This window comes from Falco rusticolus, chromosome 14 (assembly GCF_015220075.1).
Source record: "Falco rusticolus isolate bFalRus1 chromosome 14, bFalRus1.pri, whole genome shotgun sequence".
Classification (NCBI taxonomy): Eukaryota; Metazoa; Chordata; class Aves; order Falconiformes; family Falconidae; genus Falco; species Falco rusticolus.
In genome coordinates this window covers 7729935-7757166 of record NC_051200.1, presented here as the reverse complement: position 1 = coordinate 7757166, position 27232 = coordinate 7729935, and the positions used below count along the sequence as shown (strand labels likewise).

The 27232-nt window shown below is 49.3% G+C and overlaps 3 protein-coding genes across 4 annotated transcripts; 1 reads left to right on the top strand and 2 right to left on the bottom strand.

Moving 5' to 3' along the window:
- Positions 1-841: 841 nt before the first annotated feature.
- C14HXorf56 (chromosome 14 CXorf56 homolog) lies at positions 842-4583 on the bottom strand. Of its 2 annotated transcripts, none has more exons than XM_037407717.1 (7): positions 4428-4583; positions 4022-4139; positions 3821-3862; positions 3576-3714; positions 2958-3047; positions 2717-2809; positions 842-1968 (listed from the first exon to the last, which is right to left on the bottom strand). In XM_037407717.1, the coding sequence occupies exons 1-7, from the start codon at positions 4549-4551 to the stop codon at positions 1906-1908; spliced, it is 669 nt and encodes a 222-aa protein (XP_037263614.1). In that variant the 5' UTR covers positions 4552-4583; the 3' UTR covers positions 842-1905. The 2 variants fall into 2 exon arrangements, with proteins under 2 accessions (XP_037263614.1, XP_037263613.1); XM_037407716.1 differs by lacking the exon at positions 4428-4583 and adding an exon at positions 4358-4377.
- A 1421-nt stretch (positions 4584-6004) lies between these two features.
- Positions 6005-15286, top strand: UBE2A (ubiquitin conjugating enzyme E2 A). The gene is made up of 6 exons (XM_037407718.1): positions 6005-6255; positions 6546-6626; positions 6753-6778; positions 12182-12271; positions 13293-13381; positions 13826-15286. Exons 1-6 carry the CDS (start codon positions 6212-6214, stop codon positions 13952-13954), a joined length of 459 nt encoding a protein of 152 aa, XP_037263615.1. The 5' UTR covers positions 6005-6211; the 3' UTR covers positions 13955-15286.
- Positions 15287-17674: 2388 nt separating this feature from the next.
- On the bottom strand, positions 17675-26652 carry NKRF (NFKB repressing factor). The gene is given in 5 exon segments (XM_037407715.1): positions 17675-19759; positions 19762-19798; positions 19800-20551; positions 22732-22853; positions 26344-26652. Coding segments are annotated over 5 exon segments (2295 nt in total). The 5' UTR covers positions 26532-26652; the 3' UTR covers positions 17675-18563.
- Positions 26653-27232: the final 580 nt, after the last annotated feature.

Below are 27232 nucleotides of genomic sequence, written 5' to 3'. Positions count from 1 at the left end.
ACCAAATTTTCTTTGTGCCTCACCAAACCACAAAGATGGTCCTAGCACCGCCTGGCAGCCCTACATCAGCTGAAGCCCTGCGTTTTGTCACTCCCAACCGTAACCCTAACCGTAAAACACACACACTATCCCCGAGTCAGCTTCTGTTCTGGGTGTCCCTTGAAGCAGGACCATCCCTTGTCCTTTATGGCACCTGGAGACTCAGAAGTTTGCATCCCAGCAGGCCTCACACGGCTCCAAACCTATTTTCAGATTTTAAAGTCTTTGACTCCCGCTTGGAAAAAAAAAACCTAATTTTTATGGAGACCAACCTTCCCGGCTTGGGCCGCTCCCAGAGGAACCCCGAGGCCCTCGCCTGGCCGGGCTGTGCTACCACACTTGGAAAAGGGCTTTGCGTAACCGAGTTGTACCCACTCATTCCTCCTGCCCTTACCGAGTATTACATACCACCTTAGAACTGCTTAACTGAAGAGCCTCTGGACACGGGCTTCTGGAAATAGGCTTCAGATTAGCAGATGATCAGCAGTGTCCAAGATCAGCGCTGCTTGAGTTAACCCGAACACACGCTCACCCAGCCTGGCATTAAATTGTCACACTGACAGATGCACCCCAGCTTGCCAGCTCTGGGGTAGAGTTCACTCCCTTCCTTACGCCTTACTTTTCTAAAGAAAGGAAGGACACATCCTTAGGCTAAGCAGACCTGAGGTTTCCCAGTCAGGGTTATAAAGCCAGATGGAAAATCTTTATTGATTATAGGTAGTCTTCCATAACGATTCTGGGAGATAAAGCATCTCATTCATCACTTGTATTATTTTATGATACTTAGTATAGTAAGAACACCTTAGGAAAATTATTTTAATGCAAATCTGTAGCCTGGTACTTAATCCCAAATAGAGCAACAAAGACACAGGCTATAGAGTGCTATTACATCATGTAAGAGACAAAATATTATTGCCCAAACAAGGTACTTGACAACATTAAGGATGGGTGTGTATTCATCCAAGTCCTCGGTGGCCAGTGCATTCAAAAAAATCTTCCCTTCTCCTTCACATTTAACCACTCCAAATACTGACACCGTTTTGCAGAACAGGTTAGTTCAGACATGCAGTTGTATTCTACTTCAAATGATCACCAATCATAGCAGCAGCTTCCAACTACATATTTGTACTCATCAGCGGTATAACGTGCAGGCAGTTTTTGTTTTCAGTAGTTTCCAAACAGAGTTGGGTTTCGTGTTCTTGTATCGGGCAGTATCAGCTGGGACAATGTAATTCTGTCCAACTGCAGCTTTCCAATGTTCAACAGGAGCTCTTAGAGCTCCAGCCAAGCCTGTGCTGGCTACCTCTGACAGCCTGTCTGCTGGCCAGGGTGAGCAGCAGCACGGTCCCCAAGCCCTGCATCTCAGTCGCTCCAGCCTGTGTTGGAATGGCATCTCTCTCAGGCTGCTGCACACTTTGGACACATTTAAAATAATAAAATGAGCAACAGGTACAAAGTTTACTTTTTTCATGACTTCTTTGCTGTGCAGTTTACCTATTGCTCGAATACATTTATGGAAATCTTAAACATTTGAAAACTACCAAAATAAAAAAGACAGGTATCTAAAGGTGTACTGAACTCAGAAAGGCACCCAGCAAAGGCTTTCCCAAAAGTAAATATTCTTGCTGAACAGCTTGCTCCTAACACTGGGTCTGCAGAGAACTGCAGTTTCAGCAAAATCTCCAGTGCTGCTGGAGTTAGAATTGGTACCAGAGTACCACTGATGACAGAGAGGTACTCATCCTCCAAGCTAGTTGCAGCACGTTGCCCTTGAATGTTGTCTGTTACTTCTGCTTTGTTGACAGATAAGCAATAGCTCCTGGTAGCTTTCTCCTGTCTCCGAACACCCAGCAGATGTGCAGTGTTTCATTTGAACTGGTTATCAATCAGGGTTCCTTTCATCTTGGCTTTCTTAGCTTCCAATTCAGCCTGATTAAGAAAATTAAGACAGAATGAAATAATGTCTGGATATATTTCCCTTCAGTGCTCCAGTGAGGTCTGGTCTTCTTGTCTGACCACTGCAAGCTTTTCACACCAGGAGCAAAAGCAGCTCAAGTCCTTTGCTGACTCCCTCCTCCCCTGACATACAAAGCGAGGACCACCTTTAAAATCATAAAAAGCCCAAGACTAACTGCACAGGAGACAATTTCATATGTTCTGTCCTCAAGCGGAAGCTGCACATTACCCCCTGTGTTCATCTACTGCTCTCCTGTTGCAGCAGGTAAGATCAGCTGTATGTTCTTGCCATTAATTCTTCCAAGTGACCCTTTAAGTAGCAGCTGAGCTGTCAGGTCCTCCACAAGGACCTTAGCTTGCCCCAACGCTGCCAAGCTGGCGTGAGAGCAAAGCATCACGGGGGTGTTCTGGTTGGCAAAGCTACAGCCTGATTCCCCCTTCCCTTGTTCCTTGTCGTGTTGGTCATGGAAAGCCTCCCCGCAAAAGCCCTGCTGGCTGCTCTTCAGTTAGCCCTACAGGTAATTGCATATGATTTTAAGTTCAGGAGGACTAAAAGAACACCTCTATAAAACCTGTAAAGGAAAATTCATCCTCACAAAGCTACAAGTTACCTATCACTGTACCAGGATCTCTCTATACTTGTAGTCCAATATGCCATATAGCTTTTGTGTATGAAGCCAACAGATCTCAGGGATTCGTGTTCAACACTGAAGACACTCACCAACTCCTGCAGCCTTCTTTTGCTCATGCCTTTGCGCTCCAACTGTTTCTCAATCACTTTTGCGTTCTGTGCGTAAGAGTCTGCAATCTCCCTCTGAAATACATACAAAGTCACTTTGCAACAGCAAACCCCAAAGTAACACCACCTCACCCAAATGGTGAGACAATCACTGGCTCTGAGCAGTGTCTGAGACAGCCGCCCGGTTTGGATGTCACTGCCCCTAAGGGCAGACAAAACTCACCGCTTCAATCTCCTCCTCCTCTTCATCAATTGTGGAGACTGTGACAGAACTGAACTTGCCCATGTCTTTGGTCCGTTTGGTCATCATCACCTGGGTGAGAAACAGAGTATTTTGTCAAACCTTGGCAACAGTTGTGCCACTAGGGATCACTTCCCCCTCCAGAGCTTTTAAGGCTTCTCATGCAAGCCATTGAGATTACCTGAACTCCATGGCTTGCAAAGAAGAACTATCCCCAGTGACTTCTAGGCTTAGGAGTTGTCATTAGCAGAAGCAAACTCAGTGACTTTTAACAGGTGAGACAGATTTTGTGAATTACTGTGCAGACTGCCAATCTGACCTACTTACAAGCAGAAACATTCTGGTAACTGAGCCTAACTATCAGGCACAGTCTAGATTTCCAAGTTTATTTTGCTTTCCTTTAGTGCTAGAACTTCAAGATGCAGTGACCTCTGTAAAGGAAAACTTAAGGCAGACAGTGAGAAGACACCAAAATGAGTTATTGTTTAGAGGCCCTTTCCTTTCTTTTTTCTCCTCTTTGCCCCCTGCACTAAGTGATTTTACTCCCCACACCTTTCTGAAAAGCAGAGGTAGTCTTTTCACTTCTCTAAAGACAATTACCTTTTTGGGAGGTTCTTGTTTCTGAGTGTATATGTTTGTTTTCCCAAAGCCCTGGCCAAATTTGACCACAGCACCATCAACAATGAACGTCACGGGCGCGTTTTTCTGTTGGTGTTGATAAAAGAGCAGCAGTCCACACCTGGAAACAGAAACACACGTAGCTGTAAGAAAACCCTGATTCTGCATTCCTACGGTTGCCTCACAAACGTTCTAAAAGTCAGTAAAGAGCTGCTGGGGTCACTCACTTGCCACACTTCTTCCTGAACTGCCGCTCTATGCCTTCTGGTCTGGGGGAAAGAGGAAGAGTCTGAGAGGAGTGCACAAGCAGCGGGCACTGGTGGCTGGCTGACAGACCCCAGCCTGGTGCGGGGGCAAGGCCCGAGCAGGGCAGCCCCCTCCCCGGGCCGTGGAGGGGCTCTCAGGGCTGGGCAGAGGTCCGCTCCCACCTGCGCAGGAAGACGCTCTCCTCCTCCTCGGCGTTGCAGAACTTGTGGGCATGCTTGGCGGCGTCCATCACCCGGGCGCGGTCCCGTGGCCGCATCGGCAGCTTCTCCAGCTGGCAGTCTGCGGGGCGGCAGCAGGGCCGGGCTGGCGGCGGGGACCACACCGGCACCGCGGCCCCCCGGCCTGACCCTTCCCCGGGCCCCGCATCCCCTGGGCCCGCGGCCTGTAGCCCCCCCCGGCCCGGGCCCGCGGCCTGTAGCACTCCCGCCCCGGGCCCTCGGGCCCCGCGGCCTGTCTCCCCACCTCGGGCCCTCGGGCCCCGCGGCCTGTCTCCCCACCTCCTCGGGCCCCGCGGCCTGTCGTTCCTCCCCGGCAGCCCCGGCCTGTGTCCCCCGGCCCGCGGCTCACCCAGGACCAGCACCATCTGCCCGCACAGGCAGTAGTAGACGTGAAGCGGCTTCTCCCCATCATCGTACTCCTCGCGGTCACGGGTGTCGGAACAGACGACGGAGCGGGACACAACCTTCGGCATGGCGGCGCCGACACCCGCTCCCCCTCTCCCCCCCCGGCAGGCCCGGCCTCCCCCCCCCGCTAGCCCGGCCCCGCTCCGGCTGGGTGCCCTGGGAAGAGCTTTGGGGCCGGTGTGTGCCGCAGGGCTGAAGGCGCCCCGCTTCCGAGCCCGGGCTAGCGCAGCGCGATGGCGTGTTAAATGCAAATGACAATGGCGCGATGGCGGCGTGACGTCATTTCTTACAACAAACGGGCGGCTGAAGCCGGCCTGGAGGCCGCGGGGGACGGGAGGCAGCCCCGCCCCCCCCGGGGTGGGCACCGAGCGGGGTCTCTCCCTAGCAGGCACCCGGAGCTCGTCCAGATCCTGCTGCGGGGGCTGGGTGAGAGCAGGAAGGGTCAAGAACAGGAGACTTTCAGTGCAGCCATGAAAGCAATATTTTTATTATTTCCTTTCAGCTTCTTGCGCAAGGCGGTGGGCCTTCCTGCCGTGGCTTTTTCTGAGGCCGCCCCCCCGTGGGGCTGTGTTACATGAAGTTACACGTGAGGATAAATAGAAAAACAGGGCCTATCCAGTCTGTTCTAGTCAACAGCAGGGAGAAATTGCTTACTCCCAAAGGCTATTAAAAAAAGGTAGAGATTATTTTCCCTTGGAAAAAGCTCTCTGTGGAAGCAGAAAGTGCAACATAACAGGTTGTGCTGGTTTTGGCTGGGACAGGGTTAGTTCCCTTCACCGTGGCTGGTACTGGGCTGTGGTTGGATCCTGCTGGAGCAGCGCTGCTGACACAGGGGTGTCTTCGCTGTTGCTGAGCAGGGCTGGCACAGAGCCAGCCAGTGGGCTGGGGGGTACAAGGAGCTGGGAGGGGGCACAGCCGGGGCAGGTGACCCCAGCTGACCCAAGGGGTATCCCATCCCGTATTACAGCATGCTCAGTACGTCATATTCAGCTCAGGGTAGAAGATGGAATGGGGAGACGTTCAGAGTGATGGCGTCTGTCTTCCCCAGGCACCGTCACGCGTGCTGGAGCCCGGCCGTCCTGGGGATGGCTGAGCACCGCCTGCCCATGGCAGGTGCTGGATGAACGCCTTGGGCTGCTCTGCCTGCCTGCGGCTCTGGCTTTACCTGTTAAACCGTCTTTATCTCAACCCACGGGATTTCTCACTTCCCGGCCCCGACGCGGGGAGGCAGCGGGCGGCTGCGCGGGGCCCAACTGCCGGCCGGGTTCAGCCACGGCGCCGGCCAAGGGGCAGGAAGAGCCCTGCCGGTACCGAACGCCGCGCAGCTCTCACGACCAGCCGCCGCCATTTCCGCGCCGCCACCACCCTCCCCGGGACGTCACAGGCCACGTCCCACCCCCGCCGCCGCAGCCCTTGGTACAGCCCCTGCCTGAGGCGCCGCCCCTCGCCCCCGCGCCGCGGTGGTAGAGGCTGGGACGGGGACTCAGCGACATCCGGCTCCGCCCCCTCTCCCCGCGCCGTTGGTACGTCCCAGGATCGCCCGGCAGCCGGCGCAGGAGTCGGTGCAGCCCAGGGTCCCCCCCGCGCTCGCCTCAGTGGTAGGGGCCGCGATCGCTCCTGTCCGTCGGCGCTGCCGCCGCCTCAGCCGGAGCTCGCAGCCGCCGCCGTCCCTGGGCGCTCCGTCCTCCCGCTGACGGTGTATGAGTGATCTATAACCCCGAGCCCGCCATGTCCACTCCGGCCCGTAGGCGCCTCATGCGGGACTTCAAGAGGTACCGAGGCCGCCGGCTGAGGGGAACGGGGAGGGCGAGCGGGAGGAGGACGAAGGGCCCGGCTCTGCCGGGGGAGGAGGGGGGCAGCACAACATGGCGGCGGGGTAGGGCGCGCTCCGCCGATTGCGTAGCGCCGGCCGACGCTGCCCGCCCGCGGGTTACGCCGTTTGCGCAGGGGCGTGTAGCTACCTGCCTGGGTTACGCGAAGTGCGCAGGGGCGGCCCTGGCGGCGCGGGGGGGCGCCGGAGGGGCGGCGGGGCCGGCGCCTCAGCCCTCCCCGTGTCCCGCAGGCTGCAGGAGGATCCCCCGGCCGGGGTGAGCGGGGCTCCCTCCGAGAACAACATCATGGTGTGGAACGCTGTCATCTTCGGGTGAGTCGGGCGGCGGCGGGGGGCTGGGGGTGGCAGGCCGCGGGGGCCGCCGCCGCGCTGCCTCAGGGTGGTGGGGGCAGGGCTGCCCGCGGGGTAACGCTGTGCTCTGCTTCTTCCTTCCTCCAGGCCCGAGGGGACTCCGTTCGAGGACGGTAAGTGCGACGTGGGCCCGCGGGTGGGCTGTGGCAGGGGGCCCTGCTGTGATCTGTCAGCGCTGTGGGGTGCCGCGGCCGGGGGCTCGCAACAGGTGTGGGCCTGAGGGGGGAGGGGCGGGGGTGCCTGTGCACCTCACCGCATGTCTGTGTGCTGGACTTGGGTGAATCTCCCTTATTTTTATTTATCCCACTCCAAGAACGTGGTGTAGACCTAGATTGCTATGTTGATTTACAGAAACATACGAATCGCCTTGTAGGGGCTTGCTTGTAATCGCTAATTCTGACTACCCCAAGTCTTAATTTAACGTACTATTTTAAGGATTTCCAAGTTTTCCTGTTGAGCCCTGGATTGTGTATTTAGGGACACTCACATTGGGAGAACCGTCAAAAACCTGGTACAGAACCACTGTCACTTGTTCTGAATTGTTTTTTCTTATGCTGGAAGTGTTTTGCAAGTAAGTCCCAACGTGAGTCAGCTGAAGTAGGAAATGGGCTAAATGTTTGAGGAAGTTCAAAATGGATTTTTAGAAAAAAAAATTTCTTGGCATATACTTCATTCTGCTTTAATTGGTATCGTTCAGGGTTAAAATTGAAAGGACTTTCTAACTTTAAAAGCTGACTAAATGGGTCGTTGTGACATACCTGTCTCTTCTTAGTTTCCATCTGGCCTTAATGTGTTTTATAGCTTTACTGATGCTGTATGAATACTTCATCATCTTTTGTGAAAACTTGTTAGACACGAAATGCTGTCTAACTGAAATCGGTGATGTGTTTTTTAAGATACTTTCGGTGCAGGCTGTAATTAATCCTAGATCTCAATGACTCATGACAAAAGCATAGAAAAAATTTGTGCTTAACTCTTAATGTTGTTCTTGGCCAACTCCTTTGTCTCTGTTTATCCTCGGAGGTAGTACCTGTGGGCATGCCTGTAAATGGCAGATTTCTTTCTTTTTTTTTTTTTTTTTTTTTCTCCTGTGAAGATCTTAAAGATTTTAAATATTTCAGGCCTAAGAAAACCCCAAAGACTCCAGTTATTTTTTAAAAAGTATTTCATTAGTTAAGAAACCTGCTGTGGTAGCTGCTTCAGAAGTTTTAATGTTCAGAACTTCAGTATTCCTTGATGTCACATAATAGAGCAGATAGACTAATACATTCTGTTATTTCATCTTGTAAACCTTAAAGAAGGGCTTCCTTAAACTTCTGCGAGGGTTGCTAGAGCTGCTTAGGTTCTTGGTGCACTGCTTCTAATAGAGTGATTCTATGTTTGGAGCAGAAAGCCATCTCTGCACTGTGCTAAAATACAGGTTGTTTCCATGTTCAGGCTCTTCCAGCTCGGTGTGGAGTTAACAGATGCTATAAGGGCTTTTTTCCATATATTTCGATTTAGTTGCAGAAGGCTGGAGACTACTTTTGAGAGCCCTGACATAATGATTTCCTCTGTGCTTTCCACTGTGGCTTTCCACTGTGGCAGCATTAAGTCTTTATCTCAAACACTTAGGACATGTTGCATTCACAGCAGTTTGAAGTCTAAACACATGCTTCAGTCTGCTACTGCTGTCCTACTGCTTTGGTTGATCTAATACAATCTTGGTGTGTGATGGATTGCTCTTTTCATAGCAAAGTGTGTATTTTCACAGTATGCGCTCAGGAAAACAGATATGTCTTTTGTTGCAGGATATGCTTATCTCCTTTTCTCTGGGACATATCTTACATTGTGCTAGATAACAAAATACTAAGTGGTGCCTAGAGATAGGGGTGTATTGGTGCCTCAGCTGTGCTCTTCCATTAAGTGAGTAGAGTAGCACAGTTCAGATGCAGTTTAGCTTAATGTAGGTAAAATAAAGGGAATTCTTATTTAACTGTATTGAGCTGCTAGTTTGGGTTTGTTTTGTAACTGTGCAGACTTCTGAGTCAAAGGTATGCTGGAGTTCTGTAATCCTGGTGAAGCCTTTGCAGGGCAGTGTTTCTCAGAAGTTACTTTGTATTTTCATTTTTAGGCTCTTGTCACTTTTTGGTGATACTGTAAGACTTTAGATACCTTAGTTATTGTGAGAGTAGCCTGTGATTATTTTTTGTTGTTGTTGAACTAGAGGTGTAATAGTCTCAACATCATAAGAATTACTGTTCTTTATCCTCATTCTAGTAAGGCCCTTCTCCAGTCTTAGCTTCTGAGGCTTCTTATCTTTGTCCGAACTGAAAAAACTTAAGTTCAGGCATGTTTACTTGCTGTGCAGCATAATGCAGCTAACAACCCTCCTTCCCCTCCACCCCCAGACTTCAGAGGGTGTTTTCACAACTCGGTGCACAGGCTGACTTGGCCTAGGAGCAGCTACTAATTTAGATCAGCAGCATAACTTCCATCTTCTCGTTGAAGAGGATTCGATTGCAGGTGTCTGCAGTAGGACCCTGGGGATATTTATCCTGCCCTTCGTATTTCTGAGAATCTATATGTGTGGGGTATCTAAAGTGGTAGTGCTGTCACAGTGATGGAAACCCAGGCTCTCCCGGTCCTTCAGACCTGTTTCTTTGAAACTGGATGATGATAGTGTGGTTAGCGCAGGATTCCTGGCTTGGAGAGAGTTAAGTAGCACAGCTATTGTAGTAGCCCGCCTTGCTGTGACCGTGCGGGAGGCTTGAACAGAGAAAGCAAGGCACTTGCCGCCTTTGTGGTTTGTTCCTTGCGTATGGAATATGGATTCTGTATCCTCATGCAGGAGGGGAAGAGATTGCGCCTGCTTTATGGATGGTGGAGTGAATAGTGGGGGCTGCTCTTGTTCCTTGCAGCAGGAAGGGTCTGGCAGCAATGTGGGTGCTGGTCGGGCAGGGGTTACTCGGGACAGCATACAGGTCGTGCAGAAACCTCACTCTTAGCCTCGTGAGTCTCACCTCCGGAGATAGGAGGAACAGATCAACAAGGTAAATACAGGAGAGAAGAGAATGTTCTCCTAAGATCAGTGATGATCCAAATATCATATTCACTGTCATTATTGATAACTTGATGTTTTAAAATTGGCTGTCTAGGGTAAGTCGCAAGGAATACCAGTTGAAAGCTTTAAAATTAGTGACAGAACAGCCTGGATACTGAAGGCCTCGTACCCAGCAGTGTGTGTTGTGATACCTGTTTTGCTTGTGTGGGCTTCCAGTGTAAGTGACCTTTGGACTTTGGTTCATCAAATTCCTGGATTTGTCCTTTAATAAAGCTCAACAACAAGGTGTTGGGTACTGTGGAGCACTTTCAAGAGCCATTGTCACTCTGGGTCTTTTTTGACTTGGAAACCTGAGTCAATAGATACTCCAGCTGGCAGCTGTTTGACCGCTCACTCAGATCTGTGTTAAAAGTAATGCTGCCCTGCCCCTGGTGGGACAGACAGCTTCCCTTTCCTGCAGTAGCTTTAAATGGATTCTAAGACCAAACCGCCTCTTGTTACTGCTTTTTGGCCATCTTATCTGTCCCCTCTGCTCCCACTTCAGCGTTCTGGAATAGCATTCATTTTCTCAAGTATGCTTGTTGAACTGTACAATCTGATGGTTTGTGCTCAGTTTTCAGCCTACTCTTTGCTTAGTCACTCTTCCACAGAAGAAAGTGCTTGCTTTCCTACCTCATAAGGAGGCTACTGAGAAACAGAACTAGGGCAGGGAGAGCTGGGAATCTCTAAAAATTTAAAATGAAATCTCCAAAGCATTCAATTCTAAAGGCCCAGTGTTGCTTGGGACTGTCACTGTAGGGAAGGACAGGTAGTTCTGAGCTGATGTTCACAGCTGCTAGAAGTTGTTGCTAACTTCCCAGTGCCAGCTTTCTAACTGATCTCAGATCTGGCTCTGTGCCTCTCTTTTATTAGCTGGAGTAGGGCTTGAAAGCCCCACTGCAGACTTCCGCTAATTTGAACAATCTTAACTATACTACTGTGGTTCCTTTTATTGTACAGTAAAATAGCATGCTGTTGGCTCTCGTGTTATTTTTTTATTAGCAGCCTAACAACATAACAAACATGCAAAAATTTATTTTTAGGATGTTGAGACTTCCCACTGCTGTACAGAAAGCTCTGGAGCATCCGTACTGTCTTCATATGCAAACCGGAACGTCAAAGCAATGACCTTAATTTCCTGCAACTCAATGTTATAGTTTATGTCCTTATAAAGGAAGGAGTCCCTGGGAAATACTGCAAATCTTTGCTGATCTGGGGGGGGAGGCATTTTAAAATTTGTTCTCTGGCTACCAGTTGTCGGCACATGTTTGCCAGCCAGCCAAAGCAATACATTTGTTATATTGGTGCTAGAAAACTCCCTAACTAAGAAGCAAGGTTGAGCTTTATGTCTGAGCCTCTGAGTTTTAATTTGGGCACCGAGTGCTAGGCAGGGAGAAAAGCCCTGTCACTGATATGTAAGAATGCCTTTTTAAAAAAAGGTACTATGTCTGCCCTGGCAGCTTGTTACAGCTATTACTTACTGTAAGGTGCGTTCCTTTTACAGGAGAGCTATATATTTATATGAAGGTGCTTCAGCTATTTCTCTCTGGGCATTCCCAGGACATAAAGTGCCTCTTGGATTGGTTGGTCTAGGGGTGATAGCATGGTAAAGAGACGCATGTTTTGAAGTGGCGTACGTAGAGTTCCTTAGTTACTGATCTGAATCACTAGCAGTACTTAGCCCCTTGGACCCATTTTTATGTAGCTTAGTTGACAGACTTCTTATTCTCAGATTGTCATAGCCTGAGGAGAAGGGCTAAAATAACTCCTCTTGGTGCAGGCTGTTAAAACGATTGGATTGGGACTTAGCTACATTGTTTCCACTCAATTAGTCTTTCTCAAAGGAAGATTAGTTAGGGTGAAGTGAATGATCTCATTTCTATTTTAAAGAGTCTTTCTTGCTATGGATTGCTGCTTTCGATACTACTTTCCTACAATACAACCTGATTACCTTACAGTTGTTGATTAAAAAATGTGTTTTCTTGAAGTTTAACCAAGAAATAAGTAAGAAGGCCCTTGTCAGGATAGCATATTCCAATTTCTAGGACTTAATACATCATGGCCTGTTACGCAGATGGTTATACACCCACTTGTGGTGTTTTTACAGTACACTGGGATTAGGCTTTGTGGAAGAAAACCTCAAGGGCAGATTTATTTCTTTACACAAACCTTTTGACTGGGGTGGTGGTTTTGGCAATAAAAGTCAGTCACAGGAGATACTCTTGTGTCAGTGGTGTCTAGGACTTCGGAGTTAATCATTAACTGTGAAGAGAGCAGGTGAATTGTTGTAGGACTGAGCAATCTGTATTCCATATCCAACATGCATGCATGAGCACAATAGTATTGGGTTGTGCTTGTGGAGGGGATGCTCTTTATTCATCCCTTGTGTAAATTCATTTTGAATAAAGGTTCCTTCTCTCTCTTTCAACTCCAGGAACTTTCAAACTTACAATAGAATTCACAGAAGAATATCCGAATAAGCCACCTACTGTTAGATTTGTCTCTAAAATGTTTCATCCAAATGGTAAGTAATTAAGGAATTATACAATGCTGCTTTTCTTTTGGGGGTTTTTTTTGGTTTTTTTTTTTTTTAATTACAGCTTGCTATAGCGCTGTAGAAAAAGATGCATTTATTTTAAAAGTTCCCACTATCTAATAAGGTGGCAAAATTCCAGTGTGGTTCTGTGTAGTTTTGGTAAGGATGAGTATGGGAGCGGTGCTCAGGCTTGAAATGAAAGGGGCAATAAAAAGAGCCTCTTGCCAATACTGTTCTGTAACGCCTAAATGGCGAGACATTCTTCTCTCTCAACTGCCTGTTGTTAAACCTTACAGAAGAATATTTTGTTCTTAAATAGCAGTGCCTTGGACTCCTGTCTGTACTGATTGCCTGCCTAGCGTAATGATGCTGCTGAATGCAGCTGTCTTTTATCACTTTCCCAAAATGCCTGTAAGAGTGACGTACCTTGAAACGCAGTGCTTGCTTCCAACTATAGCCAGTGATAGTAAGATTGTTTAATTAATCTCTTTCCTTACTAATTAACGGTTGGCAATGTATTCCTTGCATCCAAACAAATACTAACTTTGTGAAGAAATACTGGAAATTTTCACAGGTAGCAAGTAAGCATGTGTGGATAAAGTGCACTGAGGGGGGGCTCTGCTAAAGCTGCTGTGAGAAAGGGGACTAGACACTGATGTTGTAGGTATTTTCTGCGGAAACCTTATGTGTAAAGAGCTTTTCGCTTGTGTTCTTCATTTGGGTACCTTAAATGTTTTTGCCCTAAAATTTGTTATTGGATTTCCTTGTGGTAGTTGCACTGTCACAGAGAAGCTCGATGTTGAAGAATAAGCAGGGGTCAAGTTTAAGTACCTCAGGCAGCTGCCCATGACAAGCTTCACCTCTTCCTACCTACAGGCTTGTTTGCTGGATTTAAGGCTGTCAGACACTGTTGACTTTTGTAGTGTTTGTCAGGATTGGGCAATACTAGGAAAAAACTGAGTAGCTGTACAACTTCTGTTTTAAGCCATTCTTCTTGAACCTTTTCTAGTCTATGCAGATGGTAGTATATGTCTGGATATTCTTCAGAATCGTTGGAGTCCGACTTACGATGTCTCCTCCATCTTAACATCCATACAGGTAAAAAGAACTGCATGAAAAGGCAGAATGAAATTAGGCCACTTTGACAAAAACAGCTTGGGAAACACCTTTTTTTTTTTTTTTTTTCTTCCTTCTTGCTGATACCCAGTATAGATAGCAGCTCTGTTGATATTTGCTAAAGTGTGAATACTTTCCAGATGTAAATTGACAAGACAATGGCAGCAGGTGGTCACTAAGGGAGCCCATCCAGTGATTGCACTGCATGGGTCTTGCTGCTTGGCTGTCAATGAAACGGTCACTTGCACTGCCAACAGTAAGACCGATAGTGAAAGCTTCCAGTAACTTACAGCTGGAATAATGCAACGTACTCTACCTATATCTAGCTTAACTTCTGCACTCTTTATTAGTACCGATAGTTTGCAGAGCATGTTGGAAAACTATGCATCCTGTAAAGCGCCTAAGAATCTTTTTCTCTTTGCACAGTCTCTATTGGATGAGCCAAATCCTAACAGTCCAGCAAACAGCCAGGCAGCTCAGCTATACCAAGAGAATAAGCGGGAATATGAAAAACGGGTTTCTGCAATAGTAGAACAGAGCTGGCGTGACTGTTGACCCAGGATGATGCAAATGAACACTCTGTTGACGAGGAAAATAAACAAAGTGTCTGAGTCATCTTTTTCCTCCTAGCATTTACTTTGAAAGCAGAATAGCTGTTGTGCTGTTGCCACCCTCCCTTGCTGAAGCTTCTTCTCCCTGGACATCAGAAAGCACCCACTTTGAAGTCCAATGTTCTGTACTTGGGTTACTTGCAAAAGAGTTACTGATGCCGAATTCATTTTCTGTGGTCCCTCTCCAGTCTTAGGGCAGTATTGTGCATTTCTGTAGTGTACACTAAGCTTTTAATTGTAATTGTGTTATACACAGTGATGCTTATGTGTAGCTTGATAAAAGGGATGTTTATATACATACACATTTTTTAACTGATATTAACTAAAGTGCTGATGTGTCCAGGCTGGTCATTTACCTCTACTATTGGTTTAGACCCCACTGCATTTGTAAGTACTGAGAGAAGAAATAATCTCGTTTCCCTTTTGTATTGGTTTATCAACTCCTTACTTGTGGGAAAAAATGCAACTCAAACTGATTCCAATTCAAAAACTTATTAAGACTGTGGAATGCTAGATACTTCTGCACTTCACATGCAAGATTTATGTACAGATATACATAAATCACTACGGTTGTGGTACTCTGATCTCTGCTTAGGGTGAGAAACAACCCCCAATTTTTTTTCATTTTATTTTAAAGGACACGCCTACAGAGACTGCTTCAATATGTTTCTATAGTCCTGTCACTGAGGCATTACTGGACAAAACCAGGTAGACCTGTGTACTCTTGAGCGAAAGGTCTTCCACATTAAGGAAGAGGTAAAACCTGAAGTGTTCCAGTGGTGGAATTACTCTCCTTTGGTGTCCTTCTCCTGCCCCTTCTCTTTTAGCTGAGAAAGCTAAGGTCTTTGGGATCCAACTTTGCCTTGTGGAAAGTTCGAATAAAGAATGGGGCAGGCACTTGAGTCTCTGCAGTTTCTGCTCTCTGTAGATTACTGTGTGGTTTGTGTGAGCTACTGCTGCATGCTTGAGTTAGTTTCCCTTCAGTTTTATGAAAGTATTTTTTCAACTCTGAAAAAAAACCAAACAAAACATTTGTAAGTCCAGACTCACTTTTTTTGTAAGGCTAAGTTTGTACATTTGGATACAGTACCTTAAAGCAGCAGTGTGGGATGAAACCTACAATTGTGTTGTCCACTGTTCCAGTGTCTTTTGTGTGCACATTTGGTCTGTTAGTTGAGAAGTATAACTTTGCACAAGTAACCCATGTAAGAAACTGTACATTTTTCAAAACTTGTAAATAAAGTGTAACCTTAGTGCTTATTGTATAAATAGGCAAGAGGTGTATACCTGTGGTTATTTTCTCTGGGAAGGCAGGAGGCTGTTGTGGGATCCTATCAGGGAAGGATGGTGGCATCCTGGCCTGTAGTTGCTGTGCTCGGGCGAAAGCTGTGCCAGTTGTAGCGCAGGGGTAACAAGCTCGGCCCTGCCAGCCAGGAGGCGTGAGGGGCAGAGGAGGAAAAGAGTGGCTGGGATCAGCTAACCAGCAGAGAAACGGAGGAGTAGGCACGAGCCTGAGCAAAAAGCACTTGCAGGAAGCTCGGCACCCTGTCGTGCCTGCGAGGGGTGAGCTGTCGGCAAAGAAGGAGCCTATGAAACGAGTTAGTTGCAGCAACTTGGGCTCAGTAATGAATTGATACAGGAATCTTATTTATTTTCCTCCTGTCTTATGAGGGGGAGAACAGGATTTAGACTCATGCCTAACAAAAGCCGGTACTGCTGCTTAGCTCTACAGTTAAGGTAGAAGCTGCCAGGCTCTATCGGTCGGGATTTATACCCGCTGTGACAACAGCTCCTTCCCCCGGACAGGCCTTTCCGTCTTACCTGGAGCAGCCTTTTACCCCTGCAGCCCTGCCTACCGTTACCCCTGCCCCTCAGGGGCAGTGTCTTAACTGGTCCCCCTACCGCAGAGGGCCGGAGCCATGCCGCCTCAAGTCACACACTTGTTCCTGCAGCATTCCCTGCGCAAGGTTTTCCCCCACTCCTCGCACCCACTAAGTTACAGACCAGCGCAAAAAAAGCCCCCAAGCGCCACCGCCTGCGCTGCGCTCCTCAGGGGGACCAGAGCCAACCAGCAGCACCACAACCATTGCCCCTACACCAGCTGCAACCGTTCCTGCAAGTAGAACCTTTCCTGGACAGGCCAAGTCATCTGACAGCCACAGAAGCCCTTGGATCAGTCCCTCCATTTTTGTACGTGTCTTGCTAGCTACTAAAAAGAGAAAGGATAGACCGAACACATAAGGCAGCCAGAAACAAGAGCAGTACCGAGCTGAAAATAAATACAAAACCCCACCTTCACACCCTTCTTAGGTAAGGCCTTCGTCACAAAAGTCCCACAGTGGCTCTCCAGAAAGCTTACAGCTACACCCCCCCCCGGGAAAGGGAGAGGCTGGCAAGCCCTTCGCTCAAACCGCTGACCCCGTCACCCAGCCAGGCCCCCAGCTAACCAGGGAGGCAGCAGGCGGGTCCGGCACAGAGGTACTGCGCCCAGCAAAGCCAGGTGGCCCAGAGTCACGGCCACTAGCCAGGAAAAGCAACACCCTGTGCAGCCTCATGCTGGGCAGCTAATCCTGGTGAAGCACCATCACAATTAGCCACCCCCCCTCCCCAAAATAGGGCTTTTTTACCCCAAATACTGCAGTGCTGCACTTGCTGCCTTACTTGGCATCACCAAGCTCTGAAGACCTGCTGCATAGCCAAGTTAGGGAGGGGGAGCTGCACCCCGGCTTGCAGGAATATCGCCTAAAAAGTACCAGGCTCCTTCTACTCCTACATCGCCATCTGCTAGAGCCCTGCCTTCTCGGGAACAGGATTCGGAAGCAGAGAGCAGGAGCAGTGCACGCAAAAACTCGTAAACAACAAAAGCCAACATACTTTCAGGATGAACTGCCAGATTACTTTTTGACAACAAAGACAGCAGCAGCGTGGTTTTAAATCAGAACTCCAAGAGCTGGCAGCAGCTGTGCTGCAGCCATCCAGGCAGAGGCACAAACGCTTGCTCTTTTCTTCCTTGAGCAAGTCTTACCTGCCAGGGCAGCCTCTTCCTTTCCATGCTGTAGGGATGAAAATGCCTCTAACTGCACATCACCAGGATGTTCTGCTTCATCAGTAGAGGTCAGTCACTCTCTCCTCAGCACTGAGAGTATTTAAAAAGAAAACAGAACAGGAGGTGAGGAAAAAAACTAGAGGATGACATCAGACGGGAGAGACAAACACAGGCAGCATAAAAACAAAAGCAATAGCTGAGACACGACGCAACAGAGGAGACAAAATACTTCATTAGGACTGGCTTCGTGCTGAAGAATCACCAGCGGGCCTTACTGTGACAGAAACACCGCAGCATCTCTAGGCACATCTCACTTTCAGCTCTTCCAAGGTCAATTCCTAAGCTGGATGTTTTCCAGGCACGCAGCGAGCGCTCCTCCAAGGCTCACAAAGCACCGTGTCCTGTGGTGCTGCTGGTGGAAGGGCACAGGCAGAGGTCAGTCTGCTTCCCTGGCGAGGAGAGGAGCCCTCCGGCCTCCCGGCAGCGTGCGCCAGTCCTGGAGAGACGCCAGACTCACACCACGCATCGGAGCAACACCAGAAAAAGTTTACTTGTGAAGCGTCCTTGACAAGCACAGGTACGGTAAGGGAGTAGAGAAATAATTAGGCACAGACTTGATTTTGCTCAGGATTAAAGAGCTTATATTCAAAGTAAAAAAATAAGTTATATAACAGTCCCCACAAGCTACACCAGCATCTTCGAGCGTGGGTTCTGCATTTACCTCCAGTTTTTATATTTCACACTTCACCGTGGTATTTGCACATGTCAAGCAGCGCTCCAAGGTGAAAATGCACTGGAATCCTCTTAGTCTGATACACTGACAATTACGGCACATTCAGTAATTCGCAGGACGGAAGGCTCAAGGTACAAATGTATGAATAACCCTGTGCTGTTGCACTGGTTAAGGAATCTCTCTACATACATACACAGTGGAGACAAGACCTCGCTACATATACTTCTCAAGAATAAATGCAGCTTCCATACTTTCTTTTTTTTTTTTTTTCTTTTTCTTTACACAGTGTGACAAATCCTGCTTTTTTCCAGAAATAAAACTTTATTTTTTTTGTCATTAATACCAGCTTTACATACAGGTTTATTTCCCCAGACTGCATTTCCTTTGCTTTTTAATTTTTATTTTTTTTTTTAAAAAAAAAAAAAGGCTTTTTTTCCTCCTTCCTCTGTCAGAAGAATAAGGGAACTGTAATTTTAAATGATGTCAAATTCCTTCTCATTGGATGTGTGTTTTTGCTATTACAAAACTATTAAAATGTGAAGGAACAAGTAATATCAAAGACACATACAGTGACAGCACTACTGCTTTGGGGTTGTGCTAACATACTCGAACAGAACTTGGTCAGTTCTAAACGTCTAACAACATTTTAGAAATTATATTAACGAAGTAAAAGAATCAAACGTTAATATAATCCAACAACAAAAAAATGCAGCATCTCTTTCTTTAATTAAGTATCTAGGAAGCTCAGTCTCTGGTCAAATGGGACACTTGACCTCAGTCTGCTTGAGGCATAATGAGCTCGTAATGTCCAACCTGGCCTTCTTGCTTCAGCTGGTCTAACAGATCCTCCTTGCGCCGCTTCCTGCTTACCACCAAGTATCTGTTGTGCCCCTGCCCATGAGATTTACTTTTAAGACCATATTTTTGGGCGATCTGATGTATCTGCTTCCGCTCATCCATGGTCAGTTCTCTAGAGAAAGTCAAGTCAATGTGACTGTCTGAGCGTGCATAGTTTCGAATGATCTCTTCAATATCTCTCTTAGCGATTTTGTTCACCCTTTCAACATCAAGCCCAAGTCCTTCCCTTTTGAACTGCTCCTTCACTGAAATAGGCTCCCTAATGCCTTCACCGTCTTTCCCTAGGCCACCCCCTGTCCAACCCATTTTTCTTAAAATTTGATTCCCAATGTTGTCTTCTTTGATCTTCTGCTTGAAAGCCTCCTCTGCTGATCGACCCCGAATCTCATTTCTGGAGATGACATCTTCAACGGTGCCTTTCTTTAGGTTATTAACAACAGTTGGCTGAGTCTTTTTGAGGATTTTCACAGCTTCCTCTGCTGCCTCATGCTTGACAGATTTTTTCACTCCAACTGCTTCTGCGATGAATTCATCTTCAAGCAGCACCTTGCATTTCCATCGCATGCCAGTCATCCTTTCAAAAACGTACTCCACCGTCATCTTGTTGAACTGGGCAGTGTCATTCAGCGTACACACCGGGTTACTGGAGTTCTCATAAATCACAAGGTCCTTCAGGTCCTTCTTCCTCCCAGAGCCCCGTGATGAGCAGCCCACTTTCTGAACCTGGGTCACTTTGATGGCTGCTATATTTGACTGCATCTTCTGCAGAATTTTCAGTGCCTCCTCAGCTGCTGCGTGCTTGCTGGTCTTTTTAGTGCCAAAGCCCTCAGCGAGGCAGTGATCTTGTAGATACACTTGACACCGCCACGAGCGATTGGGCATTAATTCGTATTTATATTCAATAGACATTTTGTTGTATGAGGCAGAATTGTTAAGTATTCCTATTGCATCGCTGGCATTCTCCGTGAGGACAAAACTAGTCCAGTGTTTGTTGGTATTAGTGGAACCTTTCACGGATTCAGTCCCAGGCTGCATCGGGACACAGTCCCTGTTGGCAACTACAAACTCCTCGTGAGGTTTGAGAGCAGGAGGGAAATCTGGGCGGCTCACGCCTGCCTCACACACCACCAAGTCTTCGTGATAGGTGTGCTTGAACTTCCGCTGAATGACTCTAACTTCCACAGACTTCTTCAGCAGCCTGACTGCCAGCTCTGCGGCTCGATCCCTGGATCCATTTTTGCTGCCAGCGTAACCGGTGGTCAGGTAGACATTCTGACACCGCACTTCACAAGCAAAGCCATCTGTTAGGAGCTTCTTGCTCTTGGGGAGGTCAGCAGGGGCGATTTCTTTCAGAGGAACATAAATATATTCAGGATTTGTCTTGCATGCCTGAATCGAACGTGTCAAAAGATACGTATAGTTAATTTTATCAGTCCCGGTGTTTGCATCTGGGTTAGCAAGATTTTTCCAGATAGCTGCTGACAGTTTCTCGATAAAACTCTGCTTCAGCATTATAGCTGACGGAGGGAAAGTCTCTGATGCAGACTGGACAGTTGAAGGAGAAACAGAAGCCTGCAACACGCTGCTTGTGGTAGAGTCCACACTATTCACAACCTTCTGGGCTGCTGCTGCCTGGCCTGCAAAGCCAAACCCAGCTGAGTTGGAGAGCTGGGGATCCGCCTCCCGTGCACTCGCAAACGAATTTGTACAGTTTTCAACTGGCTGTGCTATGCTGTTTGTATTTGCCTCCTGGTTCACCTCCTGCATTTGGTTGTCCAGAGAATCTTCCTTCCTGTCGTCCTTCTCAGCACTGGTGACAAAGTGTATGGGCTCAAAACGCGGTCGCACCCGGAACCTGGGGGCCATCTTTTTGGGTGGCTCAGGAATCTCTTCCGGCTCTGGACCTATGGGGTGGAAGAAAATGACAAGATCACAATACGCGCTATGACAGGGAGACAATGTTTTTGGAGAGTGATCTCCAGGAGGAGCCTGCAGGCTCTGAACACAGGATTCCCACTTCTTAGCCACAAACCAAAAGGTTTCTCTCTGAAGACATGCACAATTGGTCAAATAAGACCATTCACCCTTGTGCAGGTCGCTACAGTGGGATTTCCAGCTCCACAACTACCATACAAGAATCTCTGCATATTTAGTTGCAAGAATTTTAGGTCCGAATCACCTGGTCTGCCCTGCAACATTGCCCACTGAACCCATCCAGTCGTTTCTGCTGTTAATCCATTCAAAGCTATTAAAACAAGTAAAAACTATGGCCAATAAAGACAGAACAGAGCAGGACTGCAGCCTCAGCTCTGACTCTGCCACAGGGTTGCAGGATGATCTCAGATAAACTACATGATCTTCAGGTCTTCTCATTTGATGGAGGAACACAGTGACACTGAACCCTCATTTCCAAAACACTCAGGGCTGTTAATGACAGTGTTAATAGAAGCATATTTTCTGTAAATATAACTACCCTTGGCTGAAGGACACCAAACATGGAGAAATCTGCCCGAGCCTCAGGCGACAGCTGCAGCGGCCGGGGGGCCCCATTACACATTACTGGTAGACCTCTTGTTTCTTAACCAGAAGAAATGCCAATGAGGCAGAATATCCTGAGATGCACAGCTACTGCAGAAAATGAGAATCAAATAGCTGATAAGCAAATATGTAACATCTAAAAGATGGTTATACAAGACTTCTCATGGGAAAGATTTAGCCCACACACACTGAAGCGGTACATGTGTGTAATTTCATCAGAGGAGCAAAAGGCCACCTCGGCACCCTGGAATGAGCTGCCTAATCCACTGCCAATGTGTGCAACCATAATATAGGTCAGGCAACACATCTGTCTAGACACCACACTACCATAGCGTATTTATCACAGCCCGGTGCACTGCAGATGCAAAACCCACTTTGCATGCGGCATAAACAGGCCTTCACATTTAAATCAGGTGAGAAAGCTCTTACACATGTGTTAAATCCTTCAGTCATCAGTTTTGATAAATTATGGCAAGGTTTAAATTTCTTGCTCAGTTTGGTATTTTGATGATTGCACTGCAGCAGAATCTAAAGGCTCTCACCAGCAGAGCAGCTTTTAACGCTGTCTGTGTAACATGCAATAGGGAACCCTTCCCCTCAGCCTCAGAGCTGCTGCCTGAGAGACAGACAAAACACGGGAGAAAAGAAGTGGTTTTCTCAGTTTTGCAGCTGGCCCATGGAAGCACAGAAAGACTGCTGGGTGTCAAAATCAGGGAGGAAACTTTGGCAGAGCTAGGGATTATATCCAAGCCTAGAGGAGTCCTGTGCTTTCTGACCATTTGTCCTTTAAACAGCCAAACTACTGGTACTGCCTCACAAAGCAAGGGCCTGTCCGCTCACACCCACAACCTGCACACATCAACAATTCCCCCACCCCTCCCGCCCAAGAGAGGGGCGGAAAGCTCCAAAGGTGCAGGAGAGGAGGCAGCGGATGGAGCCACTGAACCACCAGCCCCTCTGCCTGCTGCATTTCCTCCACTGGAAAAGCTACAGCTGGAACACTGACCCCTGAGAGCAGGGGACTGGGCTGACATATGCAGGTCTCTTCGAGGCCCAGCAGGGAGAAAAAAAAAAACCCAACAAAGAAATAAATTAATGTCCCTGCAATGCTCCAGGCAGGTCATAAGTCAAAAAGCTAAACCCCATGTCTCCATGCACATGTACAGTCCCTTCTCAGGTCAGAACATTGCTCCTCACCACAGTGAAGAAGGGCATAGATTCAATTCCCTTGAACTGAAATTACATAGATTCATTTCCCTAACACTATCACTAGGAAAAATCAACCACCTGGTAATTTCAATGAAAAACTACATTTTCTTAAGTAAAAACGGAACTCTGCATGACTTATGTACACCCCACAAATGGCAGAGGAGGGGAAGCAACTGCAGTCTAGCAGAGTACATCATGGTTACTGCTTTTCAGTTTGCCATGCTGGCTCTCTCGGAGGTGGCCCCATGGCACACCACTCTCCCCATGCTCCCACAAATGCTCACCAAACAGTGACAGGGAAGAGTATCTCCTTTGACACACAGGCGGATATACTCACTGTCAGACAGAGAGCGGTGTCTTTTCAGCTTCCTGCTAGGGACCAACTCGTACGTCCTCATTTCCCCAATATCAATGCCTTCGGCCATCTTGAGAACCTTCTCCATGACCTGCAAGCCATATCTGTGTGGATTCAACAGCAAACCACTTTAGAACTGGTCCCACAGCAACACACACACAAGCTTTTATTATGCAAAACAAGAACTAAAGCTGCCTGAGACATAGTACTTGATGCAAGGGAGACACTCCCCCTATTTTGCCGGAATATTATCACGGAACCGACCACGGGCCCCAGGCTAGCTCAGCACTGGCAGAGAGCCGGCACACCAACTAACAAGCTACCTGGCTCCAAGTGAACACATTTGCGAATAACAAACCATAAAGCCACCAAACTGACAGTGTTTTAAACTTAAATACATTATCTGTCAAAACACAACATTTGGCAGAGTTACTAGAAACACTAAGGAATGCAGGGGTGTGGAGGAGTCGTCGTCTCCGTGGGCATCAGAGCATCAGTAAACACCGGAGCGACTGACTGGCACGGAAGTCTTGTCTGGGTCAGCAGCCACAGACTGCACGTCACCAATACTGACGCTGCAGATGTCAGATGACAAAGGCACTGCTCAGCCTTTATCGACCACTCTTTGAAAAGTCGTACTAATTTCTAGCTTGGTAGCTGTAACTGAAACGTTCCAAATCTCTGAGCCACGACAGACGTGAGGTGGCTGTATCGAGCTCTGTGCAAACCCTGACCTTGCTGCAGCATGCCTGCAGTTCCACACAGGCAGGACACGCACTGTACGACCCCATCCCTCTTGGCCTCACAACCCTGACCATCTCAGTTTTCCACCACTCTGGGAATCTGTCACATCAAGCCGTGTGCACGCTGAAGCTGAACAAGAAAAAAACCCAAACTTTTCTAAGCAAGGAGAACTTACAAACATGGCCTGAAACTAGCCTCTGACAGCTTCACACTGTGGTTCACAAAGAAGAAAAAGCAATCTTGCACCTGCTGTGTGGTCTGCTCACCTTCAAAAGGCAAAAAACATCAGGTCACTGCCCATGGACAGGAGTCCACAACTGTCCCAGCAGCTAAAGTTGCAGTAACTTACATGAGCTTTTAAATACTGCTGTTCCAAGGGCTCTGGAAATGTACTCACGCTCCACTCAAGAAATGCCCTTCCTGTTCCTGATTTAGAGGGCCAGGCAGAAATAAGATCCATTTAAATACTAGCAGAGAACTCCGAATACACACTACTGTGGTCCCTGCTTCATCTGAAGGTACACAGCACAGCTCAGCCCCCAGCAGCGAGGCAGTGGAACCCTACATGGGAAGAAAATACCAAGAGGGATCAAAGGGTGCCCGATGGTGGCAATACCCTCATTCTCCCACAGCCAGAAGGGAGCGGGGCAGGAATCTCTATTCCTCTCCCTGGCTTACAGAGAGAAGAATACATTACCTGTGATGGGAACATGAAGGACAATACCCTTTTCCAGCAGGGTGCAAGAACAGCATTAGATTTGACGTGAGCGTGCCACTCTTCTTCCCAAAAGATGGAGATACCTGGGGCTCAGATTTCTGCATGGGGGAACATCGACCAGTCCCAACGTGTTTGTCTAACCTGGCCTTAGACATCTCAGGTTGTGGTGACTGCACATGGAGGCGGAGGAACCCTATTCTTCCAATGCCTAAAAGTCTCCTGGGCGTAACTTAAATGTTACCTCTTATCCTCATCCCTCTAGCTCCGGAGCACAATGCTCCCTGCTTCCCCCCTCTCCATTTTGCAGCCACTTTTAACACACCTGATGACACAAGGCATCTTCTCTCATCCATCCCTAAGCTAAATGGATCCTGTTACTGAACGCCTTCCTCACAGACCATGTTTTCTAAGCTTTCTGGACATTTTCCATGTCATCCCCCAGCAGAACACACCTTCACGTTTCATCAGCAAAGACTGTAATGAACAGACTGCCTTCAACTAGCACATGCTCAACATTTTAAAAAAAAACCACAAACCAAACCAAGCCAAACAAACCAAAAGCCAACCCAATGAACTCAAACCAACAAAAACTCCCCAAACTTTGAAGTTATTCACTTGATACAGCAACAACAGCTCTCCCCAAGCAGCAAAAAGCAGTTCCAGAGCAAGCTGTGGGTCTCCTCCCTTCCCCAGACAAATCTTAAGTAAAGCTGCCAAGTGCTCTGTAACAGCGCAGCTGTTCACGTGCCAGTGTAGTGCATTCACATTCATGCACAACACAAGGTTTGAGGACACATCCTCGCTGATAATGGCTCTGCACCGCATCGTGCCTAAATCTATTGCTCACGTTTCCCCTGAGAGCTGCAGATAGAGATGTTCATCAGGGAAAGTACATGTGCTTACAGGCTTAAGTTGCATCATTTTTTAGGATTTGAGATCTTGGCACACAGTTCTTCACTTCTGTCATCAGCCCCCCCGTAACTATATTATTGCATAGATTCCCAAAAGCACTGTCGCAAAGACAGTGTGCCATTAAGACAGCACATAAACACATTAAGATGAGCTGATGGACCAAAGAGACTATAAAGCTTAAGAAGATACGCTCAATTTTAACATACTACTCAGGCTTTTGAACGTGAAGCTGTTCTAAAACTATGTTCAATTTTGGTACTTGGATTTGAAAGAAAGAAGAAAACATGCAGGTCTACATTTAAAGTCATTGGCGTGGCTGTGTACAAATAACACAAAATCCTGCCCAACAAGGCTTCAGGACAGTAACGTTAATACAAGTCAAACTACATGCCCTTTAGTGTTTACAAGCTCCTCCGTCCCTGCACAGTTTGCTGAAGTTAGTCGTTAGGCAGTTGCCTCTGTCTTTAAAGCCTTATGTCCAGTTAAAAATAATCACAACATCAGTAGTGGCAGTTGGGAAGGAGTGACGTTCCTACAGATCTCTGCAACCTTGCTAGTGGTGACAGCACGGTGGTTTCTGCGCATTAGCAGTAACCCTGGTGAAGGAAAACCTCTTCTCTCAGAAAAACTGAGCTTTAAGGGGACTGAATAGGCTGCCGGAGGTTTGGAGGGCCACGTTCACTGAAATTACAAAGCACAATACCACACGCTTAACGAGTCTTCAGGGGTGGGACATCAGGAACTACTTTCAAAACACATCTATAGACTTTCTCAGCAGCTTGCTCCCCTCCACATACGCATGTTGGAGCCAAGAAAACTACCCGGGCACCGAAGCTCTGCTCCAGCCCCTTCCGCCGTCACTGCAGAAGCCGGCTGGGGCCCAGGCTGAGCCGAGCAGCCCCGGGCCACGACGGGAGCCGGAACCGCTTCTCCTCGCCCGGCCCCGGCTTCAAACTCCTACCGCACCTCCGGGCAGCGGGACAGGCCGCCCCAGGCCTGGGGGGTCCCGCGGAGCCGGGCTGGCACCCCGGGGCCCACACGCCCGGCAGGCAGCGGGGCCCGCCACAGCCACCCCGGGCGGCCGCCTCAGGGCCCGGGCCCACCTCAGGGCCTCCCCCGCGGCCCCGGGCCCACCTCAGGGCCTGCCCCCGGCCCCACCGTGGCTGCCGAGCCGCCCCCCGGCGGCAGCCCGGTGCCGGTGCCGTCCCGCCGGGCCTCACCTGCAGCCCATGAAGATGTGGTTGGTCCAGAGGACGGAGAGCGAGAGCAGCTGGTCGATGGCGGCGCCGGGGTAGCCGTGGAGGTGGCGGAGGATGAAGCGGCGGCGCAGCCCCCATTGCCGCTCGGTCTCGTTGTACTGCCGCCACTGCTCCAGCACCGACTCGGGCACCTGCTCCGGCGGCGGCATGGCGGGCGGCGGCTCGGCGGACGGTCCCGCCCCCGCCGGTGGGTGCCGAGCCGCCGGGCACAGGCGCTCACGGCGGCGGAAGCGGCCCGGGCGTGCCGGAGGGAACCAGGCCCCACGTGCGGACCAGGCCGCGGCTCGCCGGGGAGCGCCGCCCGCCCTCAGCCCCCCCCCCACCCCCCCCCCCGCCACTCGGCCCAGCCCCCCCGCCCGCCGCCGCGGCCCGGTACCCCCCGTCACCCGCGCGGAGCGGCCCGGCCGGCGCCGCGTCACGTGGCCGCGCGTCACGAGCGCCCGAGACGCCGCGAGAACACGCCGCGCCACACGCCGCCGCTGCCCCGCGCCCCCTGGCGGCTGCCGCCGGGCCGCTCAGGGCGCCGAGCGGCGGCGGGGACCGAGCCGCGGCCCCCACAGGCCGCCGGGGGAAGCGGCGGGGCGGGGAGAACGGCCCCGCCCGCCCGGCTCCGGGTGCCGCCCCAGAGGCTCCTGCTCGCCGGGCCCCGCGGTGCCGGAGCGAGAGGCCGGGTTCCCCTCGCTCTCCGCGGGGCTCGCCCCGGGCAGGCAGCGTAGCGCCGGGTGCCAGCCGCCGGCCCCGGGGCGCTGCAGGCAGCCTGGCGGGCCCGAGGTGGGGTGCCTCCCCCCGGAGAACCGCCCTTGCCACCCCCGGTGCCCACGAAGCCAGGCTGAGCCCCACGGCCCTGCGG